At 38.3% G+C, this 22,414-nt stretch overlaps 1 protein-coding gene across 1 annotated transcript; it reads left to right on the top strand.

The window, feature by feature from the left end:
* The first annotated feature begins 15,849 nt into the window (after positions 1-15,849).
* Positions 15,850-17,042, top strand: LOC131264473 (serine protease Hayan-like). The gene is made up of 5 exons (XM_058266771.1): positions 15,850-16,021; positions 16,094-16,122; positions 16,188-16,453; positions 16,528-16,637; positions 16,702-17,042. Exons 1-5 carry the CDS (start codon positions 15,850-15,852, stop codon positions 17,040-17,042), a joined length of 918 nt encoding a protein of 305 aa, XP_058122754.1.
* The last annotated feature ends 5,372 nt before the right edge of the window (positions 17,043-22,414 follow it).

Genomic DNA, 22,414 nt, shown 5'->3' with positions numbered 1-22,414 from the left:
TCCACAATTTAGAATGTTTTCGACCTTTCTTTTGAATAGTTCGCAACTCTTTTGTGACTTAGGGCGCTGAAGAAAAGCTAATTTAATTGCTTTCTTCAAGTGTTATAATGCTGCTGTTAACGGGTAAGAACAAGAAACTGCAACACTTTGCCAAAGAATACAATAATTTTACATCTTTCGTTCATCGATACAGTTTTTTCCGTTTATATAGGCTATGCGTTTGTTATGACATGTTTCGGAGGAACAAAACTTGTAACAAGGGTAACATTTCTTCGTCTCACGGATTCGTACTCACAACGAAAAAAAAATCCTTGGCTACAACGTCGTCTACGGACAGGATGGAGTAAAACAGCAAAAAATCCTTGATTTGTAGCGTTGAATTGAAATGAAAAAAGTGACTGACGAATCTGACACTTTTTTATTGATGGGCTGGCAATCCATGGTGATCCCTTACGGTTATAGTCACACACTGTCAGAGAAAGCAGGGATGCGTTTTACGCATTTATACCGTAACTAAAAAACTAGTGCACAAATATGAAACGGGGTGTGAGTTTTTTGAAGCATGCTATAGTTTCACAAGATAGATGTAATTAGGCACGAACAGTTAACTTCAATCCTAAGGAAGAAGATGATCTAACACCATGAAGCACAGTTCTGAATATAGGAATACTTTCGTTTTCATTTACTTATCACTTGTTTACTTCTATGGAATTGAGGTCTTAAGTTACACAATTGTCAAATTTTTAACAAAAGGTTTGTTATCTTTACTTTGGACATGACTCGCCTATGCATATGGATTAAGCTAGGTGGTCCTATCTGGAACTTAACTGCTTTATTAGAAAGTAATTTCCTCAAATCTTACTAATCAATTTCGTTATATTTGTAATTATTATGGGGCTTTCAACCATTACTAACATTTCCTCAATTGCATATATTTAATTCTTAATGGATTCTTAAACGCTCGCTTCGTCCAGTATGCAATGTAACAGTTCGAGCTGGAACAACAGATCCAGTTGGATTTAACACGTAAATATGTCGTTCATGGAAGATTTTGGTTCGCACTAAGGACATTTCCTGCCTGAAATCCACTAAGAAAAATGTTCATAAGAAATGGAATTAGTTATTTTGTGTTTCATATGGAAAGATATCTTTGATAGAAATCTGCAGACATTTGTAAACTTTTTTACTTATTCTCAAGTTATACTAGTCGTGCTTTGAAGTTTGAAGCATTTGATGCATTTCAACATGACACGAAACATTACGTTTAAAATAGGTACATTACCAGCAGGAAGAACAGATTCAACAAGTCGAAAATCTTTGTAAGAAACAAACGCCTATTGAATGGGAATACTCTGCAATGCAGAGCCACATGGCGATAGTGAGTTGTTGCTTCTTATTTAAATGCGTGCGTTGATCCAGCATGACTTTTATTTTCCAGTCCAAGAGCAGACCTCTTTTCTAGCTGGATTTATTTCTACCGTTGCTCCGGATTAGATATACAGGAATTTTTTAGATCGTTCATGCGGTCGAGAGTCTCTGCAGGGGTTTGGTGGGGTTTATTTTTCTATAGTTGGTCGGTTTAATTTTTTCGATACCGCCAAGTCTAAACGAATCGTCCGGAGAGGCTAGCATCTCACATTGGACTGTTTCCATAGACAGAGCTAACACCGAAGTAAACCTAAGAGAAAATGGCAAACACGAGCTAGGAAACCCTCCAGATTCCCGCTAGGTCGAGTGTCGATGGATGATGAATGGGTGAAATGTATGTCCTTTTTTGTGTGACCACCCGGAGATTCTTCCCCGGAACCCAAAACTGGTTCCGAGTGGAAAGCGCATGTTGGTCGCACTTTCACCGTAAGACTCGTGCCGTTTAAGCTCGCGGTACGATAGTGGTATGCTGGCGGGCATCGGTACAGCATCGGTCGCCTATTGTTATGGGTTTAAGTGATGCGCGCTAGCGTCACCAGCTTGCAAACGGGGAGAGCTGAGATTCTGGTGTGACGCCGGTGAATGCCACCATGCTGCAGGTGAAGGATTGTACGGTTCACTTTCCCTTGTAAGCGCCTAACGCTGAACACGTGCCAGTTTCATGCGCTGCGCCCTACATTAGGAGTAGGAGATGCGGGTTCGCACATCCTCGGCAGTTGAGATGGGATATTTGCGGAAGCAAACACAACCACGAATTGTCCAAGAAAACTCGTTTCATCTGTTTGCATATGAGGAGTAGCTTCAAGCGCGATAAATTCATGCCAAATTCGAGGTACGGTTTTTTTAAATGTAAGCCCGAAGTGCCACTTTATCGCGTGTTGGAATTAATTTGCATAATTTAATTGATCGACCCTAGAATCTAATCTCCCGTATCAGCTTTTGCTGAGTTAAACTGTTTTTCAAAGGAATAGTATAGGTGGTACTCCAGCCTATGTTTTCTGCATTTATTAATCGTCTGCTCAATAAAGCAATTTGTTATGGTTGATCTATTCATTGTCAACACTTTACCCCCATTGTTTATTTCAATGTGGTGAAAAAACTGGCACGATGATATGATATGGAATATTGAAATTGATCTTTTTGGTCGATGGTATTTTCTTCTACTTCATTATGCCACTCTGTACTATAGCAAAGTTCGGGTGAGTCTGTTTTTGAATGTTTTCTCATTATTGCAAATAATGATTTTATGTATCAACAACGATTTTTAATAATGATTTTATTTATTTGAATACACAATACAAAACTTTACAACTACGAATAGTCGTATTTTTAATGTTTCTTTTGGCGGAAAAACACCCATTTCGAAAACACAATTGAATTTGATTGATAGGAAAAAAAAAATAGTTTGAATCAACCATTTTAGAACTTTAAGCAGCATTGCACAGGGATTTTAATGCTACATTTTATTGTAGAAAAAGGAAGCAAATCGGATTAAGTCTTGCTTTGATTCGTCCATTAGGCCCGAAAAAGGCTCCCTTCCAGTCCCTTGCATCCAGTAATGGCCAATCGGTGACCCGTGGAAGCGGTGAAGCAGAGCGCATCCTAATGCTTGGCTTAAATTTGAGCAAATTAATCAGAACATGATTTCCCTTCTTTTATGTTTGTCCTATACCTGTAAAAGTGCATGGGACCACGAAGTATTACCGGGCCTGTGGGTTGCCCAATGGTCGATGAATCCTTACAACACCGCAACAAAACGCGTCGGGCAGAAAACACGTCCGTTAAAAACCATACTTATCGAAAGCCAAGGTGTCCGATAGATAGATGATTGTAATAATTTCCAAAGAAAGGAGCAAACCGCAACCGCATAATGCGTGTCCTTTCAAGTCTTAAAGACTTTCTTCGGTATTGCATGCGATGCATGACGAAATTCTGGCAAGGGGTCATTCTCGCGAGCAGAGGAACAGTGGTGGTCGATTACTGACGACGGCGAGCAGTTTCAGTAATTGGCATATTTTTAAACTACTTCCTTCACGAGCGCGGTACCCATCCTTAAAGGAAATGGTCGCTTTACGGTTCTTTTGCAGCAAATTAGTGCGACGTGTCATTAAGAAATTATCTCAAGGTGTCGATTTCAACTTCCACGCCACGGTTTATGGTTGAATGAATGTGGTGTCTCGTTACCCGACCTCGCGCTGGAATAATTTTGCATCTTGCAATCGATTGTAATGGTCATTTTCGAAAGGAAGCTAGCCTTGACCGAAATGAAAAACGGAAAAAGTATTGTAGCGAAGAGTTGTCGTGCAAGTACGACCTGGTGAATGGCAACCAATGGCAGATGGAAGCGTTTAAACACACCGGATCGCATTCAAGAACGCTTGGCTCGTGTTTGTTTGTTTGCAGATGGACGAGGGTGACAAAAAAATTCCAACAGCTAAAACAACGAACCTTCAGTATGAATGCATGATGAAACAAAACGCTGAAACCGAGAATATGTACATTTATTATGAATTAGTTACAACTCAGTGGTTAAAGTGTGTCATATGTCACTCCACCGCGGCCACTTGGTGATGGTAGGCTGCTGAAAAAGCAGCAAAAGCCATCAATTTAACATGAGCAGCCTAATAACGATCGTTCGATGAACATCAACAGGATCGTGGATCGCGCTTGCTTCTGTTCCGGTCGTGCGAGGTCCTTTGGGCGTCACCAGCGTCAGCAGGCGGGGACGGCGGTTCGAATGGGGTGAAACACGAAACAAATAAAATAACCATCGCATTAACATAGTCCTCCGATCTTGCGCTTCGAACTGTATGGCGTTGGCGATGCACGTTTCGCCGTTGACATTCAACGAGATGCGCAGGATCGACATCCTGCCGATGTGGTCTAAACCAGCCAAAAGAAGAGAGAGAGAATAGTGAAAAAAGGCAGCGACATGTTATGATAATTGCAGAGCACGTGCTTCCATAAAATACCCCTTCTGTTTATTCGTGACGATATCGAGCAGTATTGGCTACAATTAATTTAACAACAACAGAAACACCCGCTGGCTGCTGGCGGGAAGGACGAATAAGTAAAGCGTAAGTTAATACATACAGAGGGACTGAGCATTAGAAAAAGGACTCAGCTAAAAGTTTTTTTTCAATACAGGCATAGTTGTTTTTCCGGCAAACCCATACCCATAGGTACGATTGTATAGGATGTCACTATAATGAATTTAGATGGAATTTCATTCGGCTCTCTGATGAAATGCAATCGACATATGACAAATATGCAACAGGACAGTGAGTTTAAAAATTAGTCAAACATTTAAAAAAATAATACTAGCCAACACTTTTCTGTTATGCACCAATTACCTCTATCTATAGCAACAGGAGGGCTCTATCTTTAGACTTGCACGGCTTAAACTTAAATCACTATTTACAAACAGATACCTGTCAGAAGTAGAATCTATTCTATAAAGAAAGGAATTCAAAACTTTCTTTGACAATCTAAATTTAGTAATGTGTCAGTGTATGCATAATTATAATTAATAAGAACCAAACAAGTATACTTTCCAAGAATAGTCCAACAACGCACGTCAACAAAAACTATTCATAATTTTCTATAGAATGCAATAGGTCTAGCTTCCATTACAAATAAGAATCGTTGATTAAAGGGGAAAAGGATTGAGGGATTTGACGAAACATAAATGAAAGGTAAAATTCGGAATAAATAGGAATTCTTCATCTACTGTGCTATAAAGTGCAAACACAATTGTGAACAATTAGAAGATACTCAAGAGTTGAAGTAAAACACAATCGTAGACACACATACAAAAACTTCGGCGCAATGTAAGCAAAAAATAGAAGTTTTACAAATAAGAACGCCTGAAGCTAGGATGAATTCTGGTAAAACCAGAGTTAAACAATATGAACAAAGCACAATAAGATTTCAATGTTAACACTGTTCGCCAACTATATGACGGTAATATACAATAAGGTTGTTAATCGAAATACGGCTGAAATCGAAATTCTTCAAACGCTTTAGCAAAATTTAGACTTAAGTATTCGTATAAAACTCGTGATAGTTTGTTATTATTTAAAAAACACGAAATACGCTCGCTGATATGTAGTTGAGATATGATAATGATGACTGTACTTTTTTGAGGGTTTTTTATGGATGTGTGTAGTTTTTACCATTCGACGTCAAAATACTGGTTAACAGAGAAATAAATGACTTATTTGCGTACCCTCGCAAACGCGTACGATCTCACCGTGTGGTCTACCGGTATCGTGAGGGATGTTAGCCGGCATCCGGTCAGTGCAGTTGCAGTTGGGCATGCGGCGCACGCCGAATAACAGTTGCGCGTCAATCGGCGGGTCGCAGCATGATTTGGACAAACAAACGGTAATTATCAAAATGCAAACATTAGTAACGTGTGTTGGGTTGCGGGACGTGAAGGTTTAATGTTACTGTTCTGCCGCCCGGTTTGTACATGAATTACTTGTTTGTTCTCCAAGCAACATTTCGAGGCGTCGGCCATTGTTCGTTTGCAGCTCGTGGAACAGACTGGACTAACGCAGCCACAGACATTCCAAATAATCCATTCACGCACCTTACCCCTTTGCCCGGTGATGGTGCAGTTTCCAGAGACCAAACACTGCAACGATATTCACAAGGTATGTGGAAGGGTTAGAATGCGAGCAAGGACGCGTGTGCGATGCATTCACATTGTAACCGAAAATAAGGATAAAAGGATTAGTGAAAGCCAGTTCAGTAAGGTAGGCTTAGGCGTTATGATACCTGTGGACATGTAACAACGAAAGACTCGCCTAATGAATACGATAGCGAAAGCGGACTGTTTAGAACAATGAAGTTCAAGCCCGTCAAAGGGTGGATCCTTGCATGATGGCGTTCCATTGGTGGTTCCGTTGTTTGGATGAACCTCTTCCGGTCGAATATATTGTCAGCAGACATGACTTGCAGTAACACGAATGGATTAATGCCGTAATGATGATGTTGCGACCGTTGTGTTTGCGCCCGGAAAAAGAATCCTGGACCTAAGTACCGCAAGTGTGACATGTTTATTGCACCTTTTGTTTACTTTTTCCTGCACATCATGCTGGATAAACTGTTGCACTGCTTTGTATTCCTATACCCTTATAGACTAGCCTCTGCTGGCAGATATCCTTAAAGTACGATTAAAACAACTTTACGGTAACGATTTCATTATAATAAAAATACCTTATACTTGATTTTCTTAAATAAATTCATGTTTCTATACATTACTAGTTTCTTGTGGCTTGATACATTTCCATTGTTTTCTTGGCCTTGTCATTAAAAATGTATCAATTTTTAATAGGCCAAGATGTTTTCTTGATAGACCAAGATGCTTAAGTAAACGGGATGAACATAATTTACAATATGTTACTTAATTATGGCCACCCTAATCTTGTTCGATAATGAAAAACTAATCTAACAAAGATTGAATATTTCATCTTCTCGCCTAACTGTGAATGTTGTTCGATAAAGGATATTTATGGTTTGAAAAAAATAAATTTCAAACGATTGATGGTCATTCCAGGCAACAGCAAAGTATGCTTCTATATTTTATTACCATCACGCATGATGATCATAAACCGATTCGAAAGAAACCCGCCTTGATGTGTGTCGCAACACAACCAGGGGTTAGAACATTTGCCTGATTTAATAATGGAGGCTGCTAACAAGCGCGTCAAAAATTGACACAAATTTGCATATGAATAAGCGTTTCCGTGATGACAAGCCCAATTGCATTGATTGCGCAATGGGCTTTTGGTACATTTTCGGAAAGAAGCTCAACTCTCAAGCTACGTAGGATACGAGCAAAATTACGACGCAGTGTATCTAATTTTTATTTGCTTTGAATAATCGAACATACGAAAAATCGGGAAATATCGATCGCTTGTTACGCATGTCAGATTTTCAGTTGAGCGGCATTTATATCGAACAGCGAATCTCGTAAACCGTTAGACAAGCTTGACTAATCCCCAGAGTCCTATCGAACCGTCGGAATGGACCAATTATACGGTCAGTTCAAAGTGACCGCTGAGATATCCCTACTCGATGCGTCTGCGAACGGTTACCTGTGAAGAATTCGCACACTCAAGGCTGATCTTAATCAAACGCTGTGGAGTACAGCTGCGTAATTTGGTCGAAAATGAGAGCAGTCGCCGAGAAAAGGTGGCATAAGGAAGAAAACATATCGAGGATGCAGATTTTTATCAGTCAAACTGCTTGAAATTTCTTTCATTGGCTTTGAGGTCAGGGCTAAAATCTATTTTCTGTTGAGTTTTCGAAACAAAATATGGTTCATAAATTAATGAGGTCAATTTAGTAAGCTAAATAAAAATTCGTTCCGTGAAGGAAACATTATGCAAATTTATTGCTTTCCGTTCATTTTTTATTTTCCTTCGGGTTTGACTGCTGGCCACCATAAAGAACCATAATGATATTAGATTAAACCATTTCGGGCAAATAGTTTGGTTTTGGTGACCATTAATAAAAGACCCACGTTGGGAGGGTTATTATCAGGAAAACAGGAGTAAAAAAAGTGAAACTCCCTGTGTAACCAATGACTGGTTAAAATATGGGCATATTTTTTAACAGTCATACTCAATACTTCACATTGAACCCAAAATGAAGTATATGCTGTCTAGAGTGCACCCTACGCATATTGGGAATATTTGAATTAGAAAGGGAGGAAAAACCATTCATTTGACAATAAATAGCCTAAATCTCTGGGAGGTCCCAATGGAATCAAATTGAATTAACAAAGGTGAGGTAGTAAAACGTGGATGTTTATGCTGTGAATCTTATACCATTTGATTTTAATTTATCAATTGTAGAAATGCTACAACTATAGCGAAAACTTTCATAAAACTTTAGATAAATAGCAACTCTTTCAAGTTGGTATGCAATCGTAAAAATTTAATCTTTTAAGGAATGTCGATACACACAAATCGCACAGTAAATAAAAAAAAGAACTAGGAAAACATCTTTTTTAGAGTAAACTAACAGTCGAAATTTATTAGGAAAATTTCACTTTTACTATTAAGCCTTTAAAGTAGTTCTTTTTTTAGCCACTGAGACCTTCATAGGAGACCCTTAAGATGAAAGTTAGGTTCTTCAAGCTTTCATCTCAAGGGTCTCCTATGAAGGTCTCAGTGGCTAAAAAGGGACTACAGAAATGAACTACTGGTGTTTGTCAGGTTAATGAAAATACAATATAGCGAAGGGATGAGGAAAAGGCAAAAAAGCACAAATCCAAAACGATGACGTTTGATGGAAGAACTGGAAAAAATATAACAGCTGCCCGGTTGCGATGGGTGCATCTTCCAAGAGCATCCGCTATCATTTGTTTGGTGATTGATCCATCCGTGCGGTGCGTCCTTTCGTTCGTTCCCCTGTCATGTCGTTTATCGATAGAATGTTGTCCGCCTTTGTCCGTAAGGCTTTTTCCGGACCCTTCTCAATGGATTTTAGTGATTCGGAGCTTGAATGTTGAACAGAATATGCTGATGCAACATAAATATGAAAGTACCAGCGAAGCGAATATGAAAGTAAAAGTCACACTACGGGTGAGATAAACAAGCGTTAAACAGTAATCCTCATGAGGATCAGTTTAAAGAATCTTGAACCAGCACATTTGGGTGTTTGTCATTTGCTTCCTATAACTTGCTTTGGTGGAACAGGATAAAGATGTTAGACACAAAATCATAACGCTCTCTACGAACAGTAGATTGAATTGTTATACCCGGTAAGTAGAAAGATTATCCTTTTTTTAAATGTTAAAACTAACCGAATCGAACGAAAATCTACGTTTCGTTTATCATTTTGTAACTAATTTTGAAAAAGGGCAAAATTACTTATTAAGCATTAAAAATTACATTATTTTAACAGACATGAATACTATTACGTTACAATTTTTTTTTTGTGACTCCGAGCAAAATCCTAATAAAAATCCGACTTAATGAAAACCCTCTGAATGACCAGTAGTGATTGATATTTATGACAGCAGCGTCAACGATTGTTAGTCAAAATGCAACACAACCGTTACATTTCAGCTGGATAGTGTTCCCAATTGGATCAATGCAAGGGTCCGAACAGTAATCCTAAAACGAGAGGTCAAGGAGATGGTCAAACGGAACCCCTGAAATGAGAATTTTGCATACCCAAAATTGATGAAGCCGCCGTGGGTTCGGGTTCAAAGTCAGCATGTTGCTCGATGGTTGGCTAATCTCCAAGCCTAACATATCCGTACGGAGGGATGTAATGGAAAGAAAGTTGTTAATGTACCAGTCTGACGATTGTACATAATTAAAATTAACTATTTTCGGGAAATGTAAGGCGTAGAGTACTTATTTCAAGCGTCACCAAACGCACATTATTATTGATTTGTGCGACGAAGTAGCGCAAAAATATCCGAAAACATTCAGTTCCATAGTTTATGGTACGATTTAATGACAAACTCAATACTCAGTGCGATTTATAAAAACAGTTCAATAAGCAAATGTTAATAATATGTTTTACTGCAGTTTTAGTATGGAGTGCCGTTCATGGTTATCAGGACTAAATACAGCAGAGGGAGCTATTTGCTATGTAATTTGATGGTGAATTAGGAAGAACAGTTGTGTATAGACCATTCCAAGCAGAAAACGACAGACAGGTTTTTTTCTCATGCAGATTGGTTATATGTTAAAGTAAATAACTTTATTTTGAAACATGCTCATAAATAAATAGATCAGAACGTGATCGGTCAAACGATCATTATATTTTATCGAAAATGTCTGTAAGAGATTTCAGTTGTTTCAACAAATAGATAAAGTAGTTACTACATTAGTAAGAGGATATTTAGCAAAAAGTTGTAGGGTATATATTTGTGAGGAAACAATTAGTCTTTCAAATTTACTTTAGAAACAGTGACTTTTCATGTACATTTGATGCCGCTCAGATTTTAGTTTTGAACGACGATAGAGGAAGATGATTCGACACGACCGGCAACGGCCCCGTTGCGAAATGATATTTTACTAGACAGAATCCGCCTAATGATTATGGCTTATTTATGTCCACTAGGTCTCCGGTCAAGCGAAGCAAGGCGATTACGTTAAATGTGCCGATTACGTACGGTGACAGAAGTAAGCTAAGACAAACATTTTCACAGTTTCAGTGTCCGACTCCAATTCATCCCGGGGACAAATTCAAAGATTTGAAAGCGCAAACCAGCTTGCGCGATTCGTTACGCGATTGATTGCACGTTGAAAAAGATGAAGAAATCGGGACGATGTGAGGCGTAACAGGCAGCACATCTTTTCGAAAGACCAGCATGCTATTCTCGACCAGCAGATGTGGGACTACGAGGTCCCTTTAGCTGGCGATTTTTCTATTATTTTGACACCTTACTCGCCGTTTATAACTTTCCAACGCGTGAGCTTTGCTCGTGTTTCAGAAAAATTGGGCGCGAAAGTGGCCCAATTTAAAAGATCGAAGATATCGATGACGATTACGTCGTTCGAGCGTTGTAAAATCTAGTTTTTTTTTCAAATACCCAAACGCAGTCGACAACAGATGCGGTTGCCTTTGCATTGTTATGCCATGCGCTGGATAGCTTTTTTTTCATGGCGTTTATTAATCCAAATATGACGAAGGTTTGTACAAAAAATGGGAAAGCAACCAAAAGGCGACATTTTTTATTTGTTTTCCTGATTGAATCGTTCGAGTTGATAACAATGAAAGGAGCTGCGCCGAAAATTTGTACGATCTGAAGAACGGTGATTACGTGCATCATGTGCCCACCGAAGGAGGCAGGTCACTTAAAAGCGACCAACGGGCTCTTGACCTTCATTTCATGCGAAGAGTCTCTTAAAACCCGCGTAGAATCGTGAAGAATCATCAAACACGAAAGAATAAGCGAAGGAGGATTTAAAATTTCCTACACGGAACGGAACGGTCGACGAAGGAGAAGGAGTGGACAGGATAATTCCACAGAAGTCTCTTTTGGCGCTACGATCAGATCAAAGAATCAAGTTCGTAAGAAATACCGAAGAAATGACTGTAAAAAGTGAAGATCAAAGAGAACAAAACAGAAAACCTGAACGTAGGTGGTTCGAAGGACGATTGCAGCCATGTGGGTGATAACTCTTAAGCAGCTGGTTTGGCTCGTGTCATTTTCGATGGATCCAGAAGCTGCAAAAGCTGAAGGTATAATATATATCATGTATATATTCTATCTATATATTATATATATATATATATATATTATATATTATCTATATATTATATATATATATATAATAATATATTATATATATATAATTTATTAATACATGTATAAGTTAAAAAACTATATACACCGTTTTCGAGCCCAGGTAAGCATCGTTCAACTGCTTCTGTATCACTGTTCAACCGTAAGTAAACATTTGACGTCCAAGTAAAATATTGTTGCCTATCTGTGCATGATCCAAACGTAAATGAATAAAGTTCAAACGCAACGAAACATTTGATGTATTCAAGCTGATACGTTTACATGATAAAGGTTTAACTTCGTTTTGCTGATTTCATTTGCAAAGACCACTAGATTAAGAATAAATATAATTCGGGCACATTAAAATTTTATAATAACATTATAATCTGCATTCGGCGAAAAAAATTTTTGATCTTCCCAAGAAGTCGTTTTACAGTTGTTGTAAGTTTTCGTGGAGTTCGGGATGGCATTTCATCAATATTTTCGTCTGCCATTTTCGTCAATAACTCACTTGAACGATTAAAAAAGCTCTTTGTGCTCCGCAGCTAATTATTTACCATAAGATTTCCCACTTAATGATTGTTTTCCAACGATTGTAAAAAGCGATAATAGGACAAAAAACGAATTCGGGCAATATAAACCTGCATTGACATCGGAGGCATCAAATGTTTCGTTGCGATTGAATTTTATTCATTACATATATTCTTATATACATATATATATACATCGATGTACCGAAACAAATTACATTTTCATTAAATTTAAATTAAAAACTATGTGTAGCATTTCCTCCTAGCCAACCGTAGCTGTAACCTTAATCTGGGTTAACAAGGCTGAATTTTTTTTTAACTTATTCGCTAAGAATTTCTAGAGTATAATAATTATTATTTTATTCAAATGTAAATGCATTGCCCGGAAATCCTTACTGTTTTCTTTTTTAAAAAATAGGTTGTTTCGATTATTGAAATTTGAAAATGTCTTCCATAATAGCAAAATCATACAATTAGTAAAAAATGCTATTACATGCTTTTTGCGCCAAATGGCCAATGAAAAGAACAGTCATGAAGGCATGCAATATAGAATTCTAAATTGATATATATTACTGTACCGTAGTTATTCACATGGTGTGCTCATTATTTATTTTTATATTTTCATGGTCATTTTATCGTGTTTCAAGACTTATAATGTTCAAAACAGAAATCCTCGAAACCGCATCCGTTAAGCCAAAACATTATATAGAAACTAACGAATCATGTTATACATATTTTTCTAGCATAACCTGTTACCCTCTAGTCCTTGATGACGCTCGATAAGATGACAATAAATTAATTCTGACTCCACTTAATTAATACCACTTTGAAAATGTTTCTATATCCCAATGTCCATGTGGTTCACCTATTACCATATGGTGAGGAATTGTTCTCTTATGTTCGCACGTAGAAAGAGAATGAGATAACCTTGGTACATGAGAATTGATGTTACTGATGAAAGTCTGATTGGACATTTAAGAGCTTTTACACATGCTTTTTCATTAGTACATTAGCGTTATTGAATAGTGTTTTGCTAGAGGCGGTCATTTTTGCTAGCTAGGTAAACAACAAATTAATACATATGTATAATTACGTTGTATAGTAAATACGGCCCAAAATACTTATGTTTGTTTTGTCGGTTGCTTGTTCGTTTGGATTGTTATTTGTCAAGCTGGGATTGTTTGAAGAGTTCGAATAGTGTTTGATCAAATGCCATTGCTAGAACAATTGGAATAGAAGCCGATAACCCTTCCTTAAATCCAGAAAAATATGTTGTCTCTCAACGCAGCTTGCAGGGCTCTTTCAAGGATTGTGTCACATTTCCGGACTCAAGGTGCAGCTTGCAACCGTTTGACAATTGACCGGGTGTGTACTCAACACCCGCTTTCAAATGAGGCAACGGTAAGCAGCACGTGCGCCCCGGTACCAATTTTATGCCGATTAACTCTGTTTGTACATTGCTTTTCCTCAACAGCGTCTATGGACGTCTCCGCTTTCACCTACGAACACCGGTTTACAAGGTATGGTGACAATATCCTTGGCACTCATCATCAATAGCCCATTCTTTTCCGGCTAGGCAGAATGCATGGAAACTCAGTAGGGGTTTTTTTTATTCATTGTGCAGCTACCGAAATAGGACGGAACTACACTAGCGAAGGCGAAAAAAACCGTATCGGTTTTGTTGCGATCGAGGGCTTCCTACACTATCGCAATGTGTGCTTAGCATATCTTCAATACCTGTGAGAACAATATATAAACAATTATTTTTTATGTTTTGAATTTTGTACATTTCAAAAAGATTTCATCTATAGATGGATATTTAACACGTCACAGCTATGCTTCACATAGCTAAAACTCCTTCAAAAAGTCCTGCCATAATATAACCTGAATATCTACCAAACTTCATCCGTTTTTAAACTAGGTTGGGGATTCAATATATCATCAATGTCTTTCAATTTGGATGGCGATCCTATTAGATTTTCTTACACGATAGTAAGTACAGCAATACAAAACCATTCAAATTAAAAGGTCTGTTGTAAATACAGGCAAACATTTCTGAAATCATAACGTTCGATATAGAGGTTCGAGTTTATCTGCGTTGCCTCTAGTCTCTTATACTTCTTTTATGTATCTTATAGAACCTAATGGAAGAAAATACGGTTGCAAAACCATTTCATGGACTTCCAAAAATCGTTCAACTAGCGGACACTGTGGGTTATACGGGATAAGTTATAGCATGTAGGTCACCGTTCGAAATTGAGGGTGATTATGGCAGCTGGCTCAGCCCCTAGTCACCCGCAGGCCACCAACGTCGTGGGAACAACTTTTCTTCCCACTCGTAGGATAAAAGGTTTTATTTCCTTATTGATGCGTTACATTGTGTACTTTATTTAGCAATGGATGGATGAATCAAACCACATTGAAAGACTGATCTGGTGGACTTTACAATACTGCAGAATTGTTACCATTAAGTATCTTTGTACAATAATTGGGGGTATTGAAGCTTTTGGTGGACGCGTTATAACGACGGAAAAAATCTTTATGCAGATCAATAAAGTTATACATTCACCTATAAGATTGATTTCCCATATAAAAAATATTATTTTGGTAATTATTCACTCTTAAGGGCACGGTAAACGAAGCGTCATCGCTATTGTAATCGTGAATTACGTGAGTCTCTTGTGTTTCATTGATTATTTGGACCAAGCGTTATCTGTGCTTCGTTTAGGTTGGCATCATTTGTGGTCGAAGCAAAATCTGGTAATAGTTACAGCATTTTTTCTAAGCTACGGCCATAATTCTGTTGTTCATTGTTAAAAATACAAAAACTACGCCCACAAATAACCACATAAGTTCACTAAATATTCAAGTAAAGCGCGATCGAATGATCTACTGGTTCGTTTATTTACGTTTTGAACAGATTACACATGCGATTATAGGGTATGAAAGTTAAAATTCTTTTTAACAGATTGAGCATCGCAATTACACCTTTTATTGTCAATGTGTTCATTGCAGGCAAATTAATTTTAAAACAAAATCATCATTTAAAAATGGTCGGAATCAAATCTTCAAGTTAGAGCAAATCAAGAAACAAATCAAGGAAATAAATAAATTACTGAACTTAAAAAAGAAAGCAAAATCGTTATTTGACTCCATTTTGAAACATTCAATGTGTACGAACCAATTTATCAATAGTCTTGTGCTTACATATGTAAAACATGTTTTTTTTTAATAATACTGCATTTAGTAAGCATGTTAAAACTTGAAACTCCGAAGGTATTTGCTTGTATGTGTATAAGTTGTTTTGAGCTTGATCGGTATAGAATTATTGCATGACCTCTCGCCATGCAAGCACAAACGCTTTACTTTCCTTTTTTAATTCCAGTATTAGTAATGGGTCCATTAACACCGCTGTAATGTGCGAAGTCGACCAGCTCATAGGATGCTGATTACGATCAACGTTTATAAACATGTGGTACTGTTTGTACACAGATAATCAGTTCACCGCCCCTTCTAACGCAATGCTGCACGTAATGATTGTGTCTAAGTTGGTCTGTATCTCTATCCTAATCTATTCAGTTTCACTTTGGCACTCTAGTGAAGAAGTTTTGTCTGCTCTTTTAAGAAACGATGAATATTTTGTTTCAACTGGTGCTATTAAGTTGCTTTGCATTATTATGCACTGCCGATTCCAAAAAATCTTTTAACATCACTCAACTAAGCTCGCGCGATCCCTCTCGGTATCATGCTTTGCGGCTTTTCAACAACGATCATCCGAATCGGCTGCGACCAGCTCTGAAGAGTTTGTTTTGTGAACACAAACCCCTCGCTTGCTCTAAATTAATGTTTTCTTTTTATTTCTACTTTTCATTAGAATGCCCATCATCCAACACGCTGTTTCCGGTAAGCTATTATCGAAGTATTTTGTTGAAATTGTTTAAACATTTGCCCGATGAACGTTTCCGTAGGTCAAAATTTTCTCCTCAGAAGAGCCTCTTTTCTGTTCAGCAGTTTTCATAAGTGCCGACGCGCTGTTGTCTACGGCACTCTGTCTGAAGCTCATGCAACCTACCGAGGATCATCCCTCCAGCCACATGTTTGCCATGGTGGAGGCGGAGCATGTCTTCTACTATGAAGGCGGCCGACGCTACGTCAGCAAGATTTTCTACCATCCTAAGCTGGAGGATGAACCGGCATACCACAATGTGGCCATCGTGAAGTTACGTAGCCCAATGTACGAGGACATGCCTTGGGTGTGAGGACTTTTGTTGGCGTTCGCAGTAATAACATATTTTTTCATTTTCTCAGCCGCGAAACAGTGTCTGCGGCCGGACCGAGCATTGTGGCCTGTCTTTGGTCGGAGCCGAAGCTGCGGAGCGAACGAGTTTTTCTTGGCGAGTGGTTCAAATACCAACCAGGTAAGTGTTAGATGCCCCGTGTGTTGAAACGTGTTGTTAAAACCTGGACTATCGTGACTTTTAGAGCAAAATGCGGCGTTTCGTTGGATCGATTTGCCAACCATTACCAGAAAAGAGTGCCGTGAGGAGCTGTCGAAAAGCAAGGCGCTTGTACCGGAGCTCGATCGGGGCGTTGTGGAATCGCAGCTGTGTGTGAAAGACAACAAGAATCGTACCATGATCGATTTCTGTGAAGCCCGCTCATCCGGTCCCTTGTTCATGACACTTGGCACTACGGTCTATGTGGTCGGCATGCCAACGGTCCACGTCGATGATTGCAATGTGCAGGTCGAGGTGTTCAATCGAGTGTCCTACTTTTTGGACTGGATCGAGGCTATCGTGTGGCCACGCTTGGATACGGTGTAGAATTTTGAAGAATTATGTTCAATCTGTGATTGTGGTGGATGTAATAATAAAGAAATTAATAAATCATTTATTTATTTGACACATCACATCCGAAAGAAATCAAATCCAATTAATATACGAACGAGATGTAAAGCTTCAACTATTTGTTGATTTTATGAATTTCAACTGCAATGAAAAGATATTACACATTGATATTACATACAATGAAAAGACATTTAAATAAGCGCACGTCTCAAATTTAATATTTAAGTTAGTCAAATAAATTAAAAACCATCTTCCCCAAACCAGGCATGAGCCTATATGGGATATAAGATAATATATCTTTAGCACCTAAAACTATGCCTAATTTACATAATTCAATATAGTTCGATTACAGATTCTCCATAATCTTTTGCCAAATCATATAAAAAATCAAAAAGAAAATCCCTAAAGGTCACCACTTCTGTCCACTCTTTTCCATACATCATTAAAAATTTAGGTTCGAAATGTGCCAAATCGTGGGGCAGGACACACTCCATTAACAATTATTCGCCAGTGCATAGGAGCACGGAACAAGGATATTTTTGTTTTCGTCTTTCGAGCAAGAATACAATGATGCAAATCAAATCTTTACAATATTCGTTAAATTATACATTCATATACTTAAGAAGACCGCCGTGATTGTTGTTTGTAATTTGAACAATTTTTATACCCCAAAATATGGTAACACAATTTTGTTGTACTTATATTTTTCATCTCGTTTTCATTATTAAGGTTTGAGTTGAGAATTGAAATTCTCATAGGATCTATGAAATACATTCACGAATTTGTATAATTGCATAAATTATCAGTTGTTACATTTGTTTTAATCCAGTCATTAGTGGTACTTAGAATCATGGAAGAATCAATTTTTAAGTTTGGTTTGACATTAGTCTCGACATCATGTGAATGAAGGAGCGACCCACAGGAAAGCCTTGGAACCAGGGTTGCAGGGAAACCTGGGGTGATATCGAATATAAGAACCTATCGAGAAAGAAATCTTATATCGAATATAAGAACCTATCATCCGCAACCCATAAACCCTGCCATCGAGATAGACAGAGCTGCAGTGGGATACGGAAGAACTTGTGAGGGGGAATTGACATATCGAAAAACAGATAAGAAAAGCCTCCCGTTTGGCCAACTCATCGGCTTTCTCGTTGCGACGATGGCACAATGAGATGGGATCCAAATCAACGATATTCTGAATACTTTGTCGAACATTGAACCCAGTAATTTCAAAATTTGTTTTATGAAATAATCCGAGCTCTTAGCAGCCATCACTGACCTGAGGGCCTCCACTGCGCTGAGGCTGTCTGTAAAAATGTGGCAATGATCAGCTGGGCTCGCGGTGATGATTAACAGAGCGCAAAATATTGCGGCCAACTCTGATATGTACACTGTACAGGCATCATGGAAGTAACAACTTCTTAAAATATACACTGGATCAGTATATTTTACAGGACTTACAGTAATTATTAATGTAATGATAAATTCTTTTATATACCAAAGAAAAGATAAGTTCATTTAGTGACGTCAAAGCACCAAAAACTATTTACGTTTCAGAATTCACGTCTATTTAATATTGTAAGCAGAGCTCAACACTGGCCCAAACTTAGTATCTGTGACACACGCTGGGTTAAAACGACAAATTTATAATTAGTGAAAAAAGTGATTTTTTATAATTTAATCACAGGTTTAATATTACTTTGAAAAGGGATCTAATTTCAGCTATTACGCAATCATCGTGTGGTGAAGAAGTTTTAGTTAGTGTAAAACCACAGAACCAACCAAGACGGCACGACATTTACTTCCGCTTGGGGTGCCTTCTTACGGAAATATCGCTTTCCACTGTAATTATGGATGAGAAACCAAAGGAGCGCTATAGAGAAAAGAGAAAGCATACCTGCTCAATTGTTTTTCGCGAGAAATTTTCTCCTGTGTCGTGGGGTGCGAGGAGCGATTTGTGGACGTTGTATTAAATATATGACGATGACAATAGCCGTTGTGTCATAGTGATGGCAAAACACCAAAGGGCTTATTATTCTGTCACTCACTTTTCAAATATCGGTCATGATTTAAAGCTCGTTTAACACCAAAAAATACACTCTCTTCGTGAACACTGTTCAGTAAGCGACACGGTTTGTGACGCTCAGTCAGCACAACATGCTGAGACAAATTTGAGCGATGAGTAGAATAGAAAAAGTTCCTTAGCGTTTCCCCTTTGAAAAGAAAAAAAAATTAATTTCTTTAATTTCTTACGAACAAAAATTTTTGTGTTTTGTGGGTCATGCGTGGAAACGTTTCTCACCTGGGGCTATTTGTTTTTGTTTTCTCTTTTGCATGCTGCGTATCTTGGGAGATGTTTATGAGTTATGGCTAGAGGCAATATATAAATTAATCTGGTGGTTTGAGGAAAAAGTAGAAACTATTCGCCTATTCGATGTTTATTCCAGGTACAATGTAAATTCTCTTTTAACCATATTTGCGCATTGTCTGCAGCCAACGGAGTGGATAAGCAGGAAATATTTGAAAGACAACCGGTCCCCGTCTGTCAAGGGTCCACGGTTAGTATTGGATTCTTACCGGCCTTCGAACCTGCAGCTAACGGTATACCAGTATGATATACGTTTAAAATAAATTAATACAACTAATAACAATAGGAAAAACATTATGCAAAATGATTAAAGGAAGTAAATTTTACTGTAAGATTACATCAAACAAGTACTGTACAAACGTTCTTATTACTGCAGTAAAACTAAACTTGGGTCGGGACCCATCAAAACTGTTGATTTAATATGTTTTTCATTCTTGGTTTTTAGAGTGAAAAACCGTTAATTCATGCTGTGAAAAATCGTTTATTGGAGTAGCTCATTTAATTCATACATGAGTTGGAAATAACTTTGAAATAAAAAAAAAAGTCGCCATCTATTACCATAAAATAAAATTACAGACTACAACAACTATACTGGCATTACAAAGAAAGCTTCCGGTTGCTGTCAAAATTAAACTCTTTATTCAATCGCTGACGCATGAATCGTTGTTCATATTAAATTGTGTATTTCAGTTATTTTGTTGGATAGACAATTGCGCGTAAAAAAGGTTATCAAAATGTACTCGTGAGCCTGGCGAAATCATTATATCATTATCACCCATCATAACCCAGCTTTTCATGGGTCTTCTGGAAAATGTGTGTCTACCTCCCTGCTGGGAGTCATCATTCATTAAACGGATCTTGTTCCTACATGAGATGCGTCGTTGAAGAACGTTGATGGGATGTCATCAAGTCGAGCAATACGAAAAAAAAAAAAAACATTTCATACCATGCCGGTAAGAACACCTAAGATGCTGGACACAGAACACAAGAGGCGAAGGTTAAAAAACCCAACCAGGCGTTCGTGACGGTCCCTTCTGTCTCATCCCAAGGCCGGTTGCCTCGTGGCCAAAGGGATGTGCCATGAAATATGGATCACAGCATCATACGTCATATAGCTATAGTTAGTCGCAAGACTGATTCGTGCCATCATACTTGTCATGAAAAAGCGCTAAAGTGTATGTACATTGTGCCCCGCTTTCCTAGCCGTTTTTCGTCTGCTACTCTGGCGACCGGAGGGTTGCAGTAATCTCCTCCTTTTCGCGTTTTCCTTGTACCACTGACCCAAACCTGTGTAAAAGTTTTCTCTTCCATGAAAATTGCACACAATAAAAAAAGATGATAACGAATGAAGACGAATCGATCTTTGAAGGAAACTGTAGCACATTGAAGGAAACTATAGCATAAACGGAAACTGTTGCAAGTTGCCTATGTTGTCCTTCGACGTGCTGTTTCGTTTCGACCCAGTCCGAGATACGCCACGCACCCTTTTTAAAGATGTTTCTAAGTTTTTTCATACCACCAGTATGTTGCGATTTTTTCTTCACACATTTATCCTTGCTACCTTTGGGCTCAGAGGAGATGTTCATCGTATGGTATTGCAAACCAGGCCCTTTCATCGACCAGAAGGTATCGACCATCGAGTAAAGGTAATAAATTGCCATTAATGAAGATAATAAAACTTTCGCTTTACAAGAAGATTTGGGTGTTTGGCAGCCACCGCGCCTTGCTGGGCCCTTCAAAATTGTGCTACATTGATTTGCGTATCGAGCACAGGAACCTTAAAGGATTGACATTCCCTTCGGAGTAATTTGCAAAAAAATTGGCTATAAAATGGTGATAATATCACATTACACCTCGTCAGTTGAGTCAGACATCATCGAGTTCTCATGCAATGCAGTCAAGCACGAGGTCATAATTTATTCCTCCTTTCCGATTAAAAGCAATAATAAATTTTACGGAAACTCACCATATGATGCAAATTTGATTTTTCTCATGAACACAATAGTGTAGGAACAGTTTGATTCTGCTGGTTTCATGAGGGTCGCAAGGATTTTCCACCAACGGAAAAATGAATGATCTCAGAGGCGATGGAAGATATTTTTTGATCTAACCTTAAAAAAACGGCTTGAAGTCATATGATCCTCATAAAACCCGATGTGCCGGGAGATGGGTCGGAACGAATCTTTAATTAAGCTAGTGGTCGAGCGTACGACACATTGCGGCATGGACATTAACATTGACCTTTTCCAGCAGGACTCTCAGCTTGTTGTGATGTACATGGTCAGTTGCGTAAAGAAACTCATTTCACATACATTTCCACACTTTTAGATTAGGATGGTTGTTATGGTCAGGTCTTTCCTTGGTCAGCATGTTGCCGAGTTCATAACGTCATAAATGTAGTTTCCACGTAGGAACGGGACGCTGGTCGTAGGCATCAACTTCGATTCACATGAATAAGCACGGCTAATCAGTGTTTTCTGGACATACGAGGGTTAGAGTTAATCCTAATTGAGCATAGAACACATATAAAATTGAAATGTTTCTCGTGCTGCCATCGAATGCCATACTTTGCTAAACATCGCAATTGAAAAGATATTATGATACGCCATTGATTACGGGTAAAGCTTTGCTTACAAAACGAGAATAAATTATTCTAAGTGGCGACTTTCGACTAAGACTTTCAGTGATTTTCGACTAAGATTTCAGATTTGACGGTGCGCGGGCTGAGTCGGGGTCCAGCTCGCAAGGAAATCGCATTCAAATTATTCACACTGTTAAGGTGGCTAGTCCAGTGGGCTTGAATATGAGGGTGAAACTAATTAAACAAGACATCACGTGATTTCACTGAACAGGACATATCGACGTTGGTTACCCGTATAAACAACCTGTATGCAAGCAGAACGTGGCTAAAGCTATAATTCAGAAAAAATGCTGATGTTCCGGATCAAACATCTATCGATTGACATATTGTTATGGA

This window comes from Anopheles coustani, chromosome 2 (assembly GCF_943734705.1).
Source record: "Anopheles coustani chromosome 2, idAnoCousDA_361_x.2, whole genome shotgun sequence".
Classification (NCBI taxonomy): domain Eukaryota; kingdom Metazoa; phylum Arthropoda; class Insecta; order Diptera; family Culicidae; genus Anopheles; species Anopheles coustani.
Note: the sequence above shows the minus strand (reverse complement) of the source record. Positions and strands in the feature narration are given on the sequence as shown.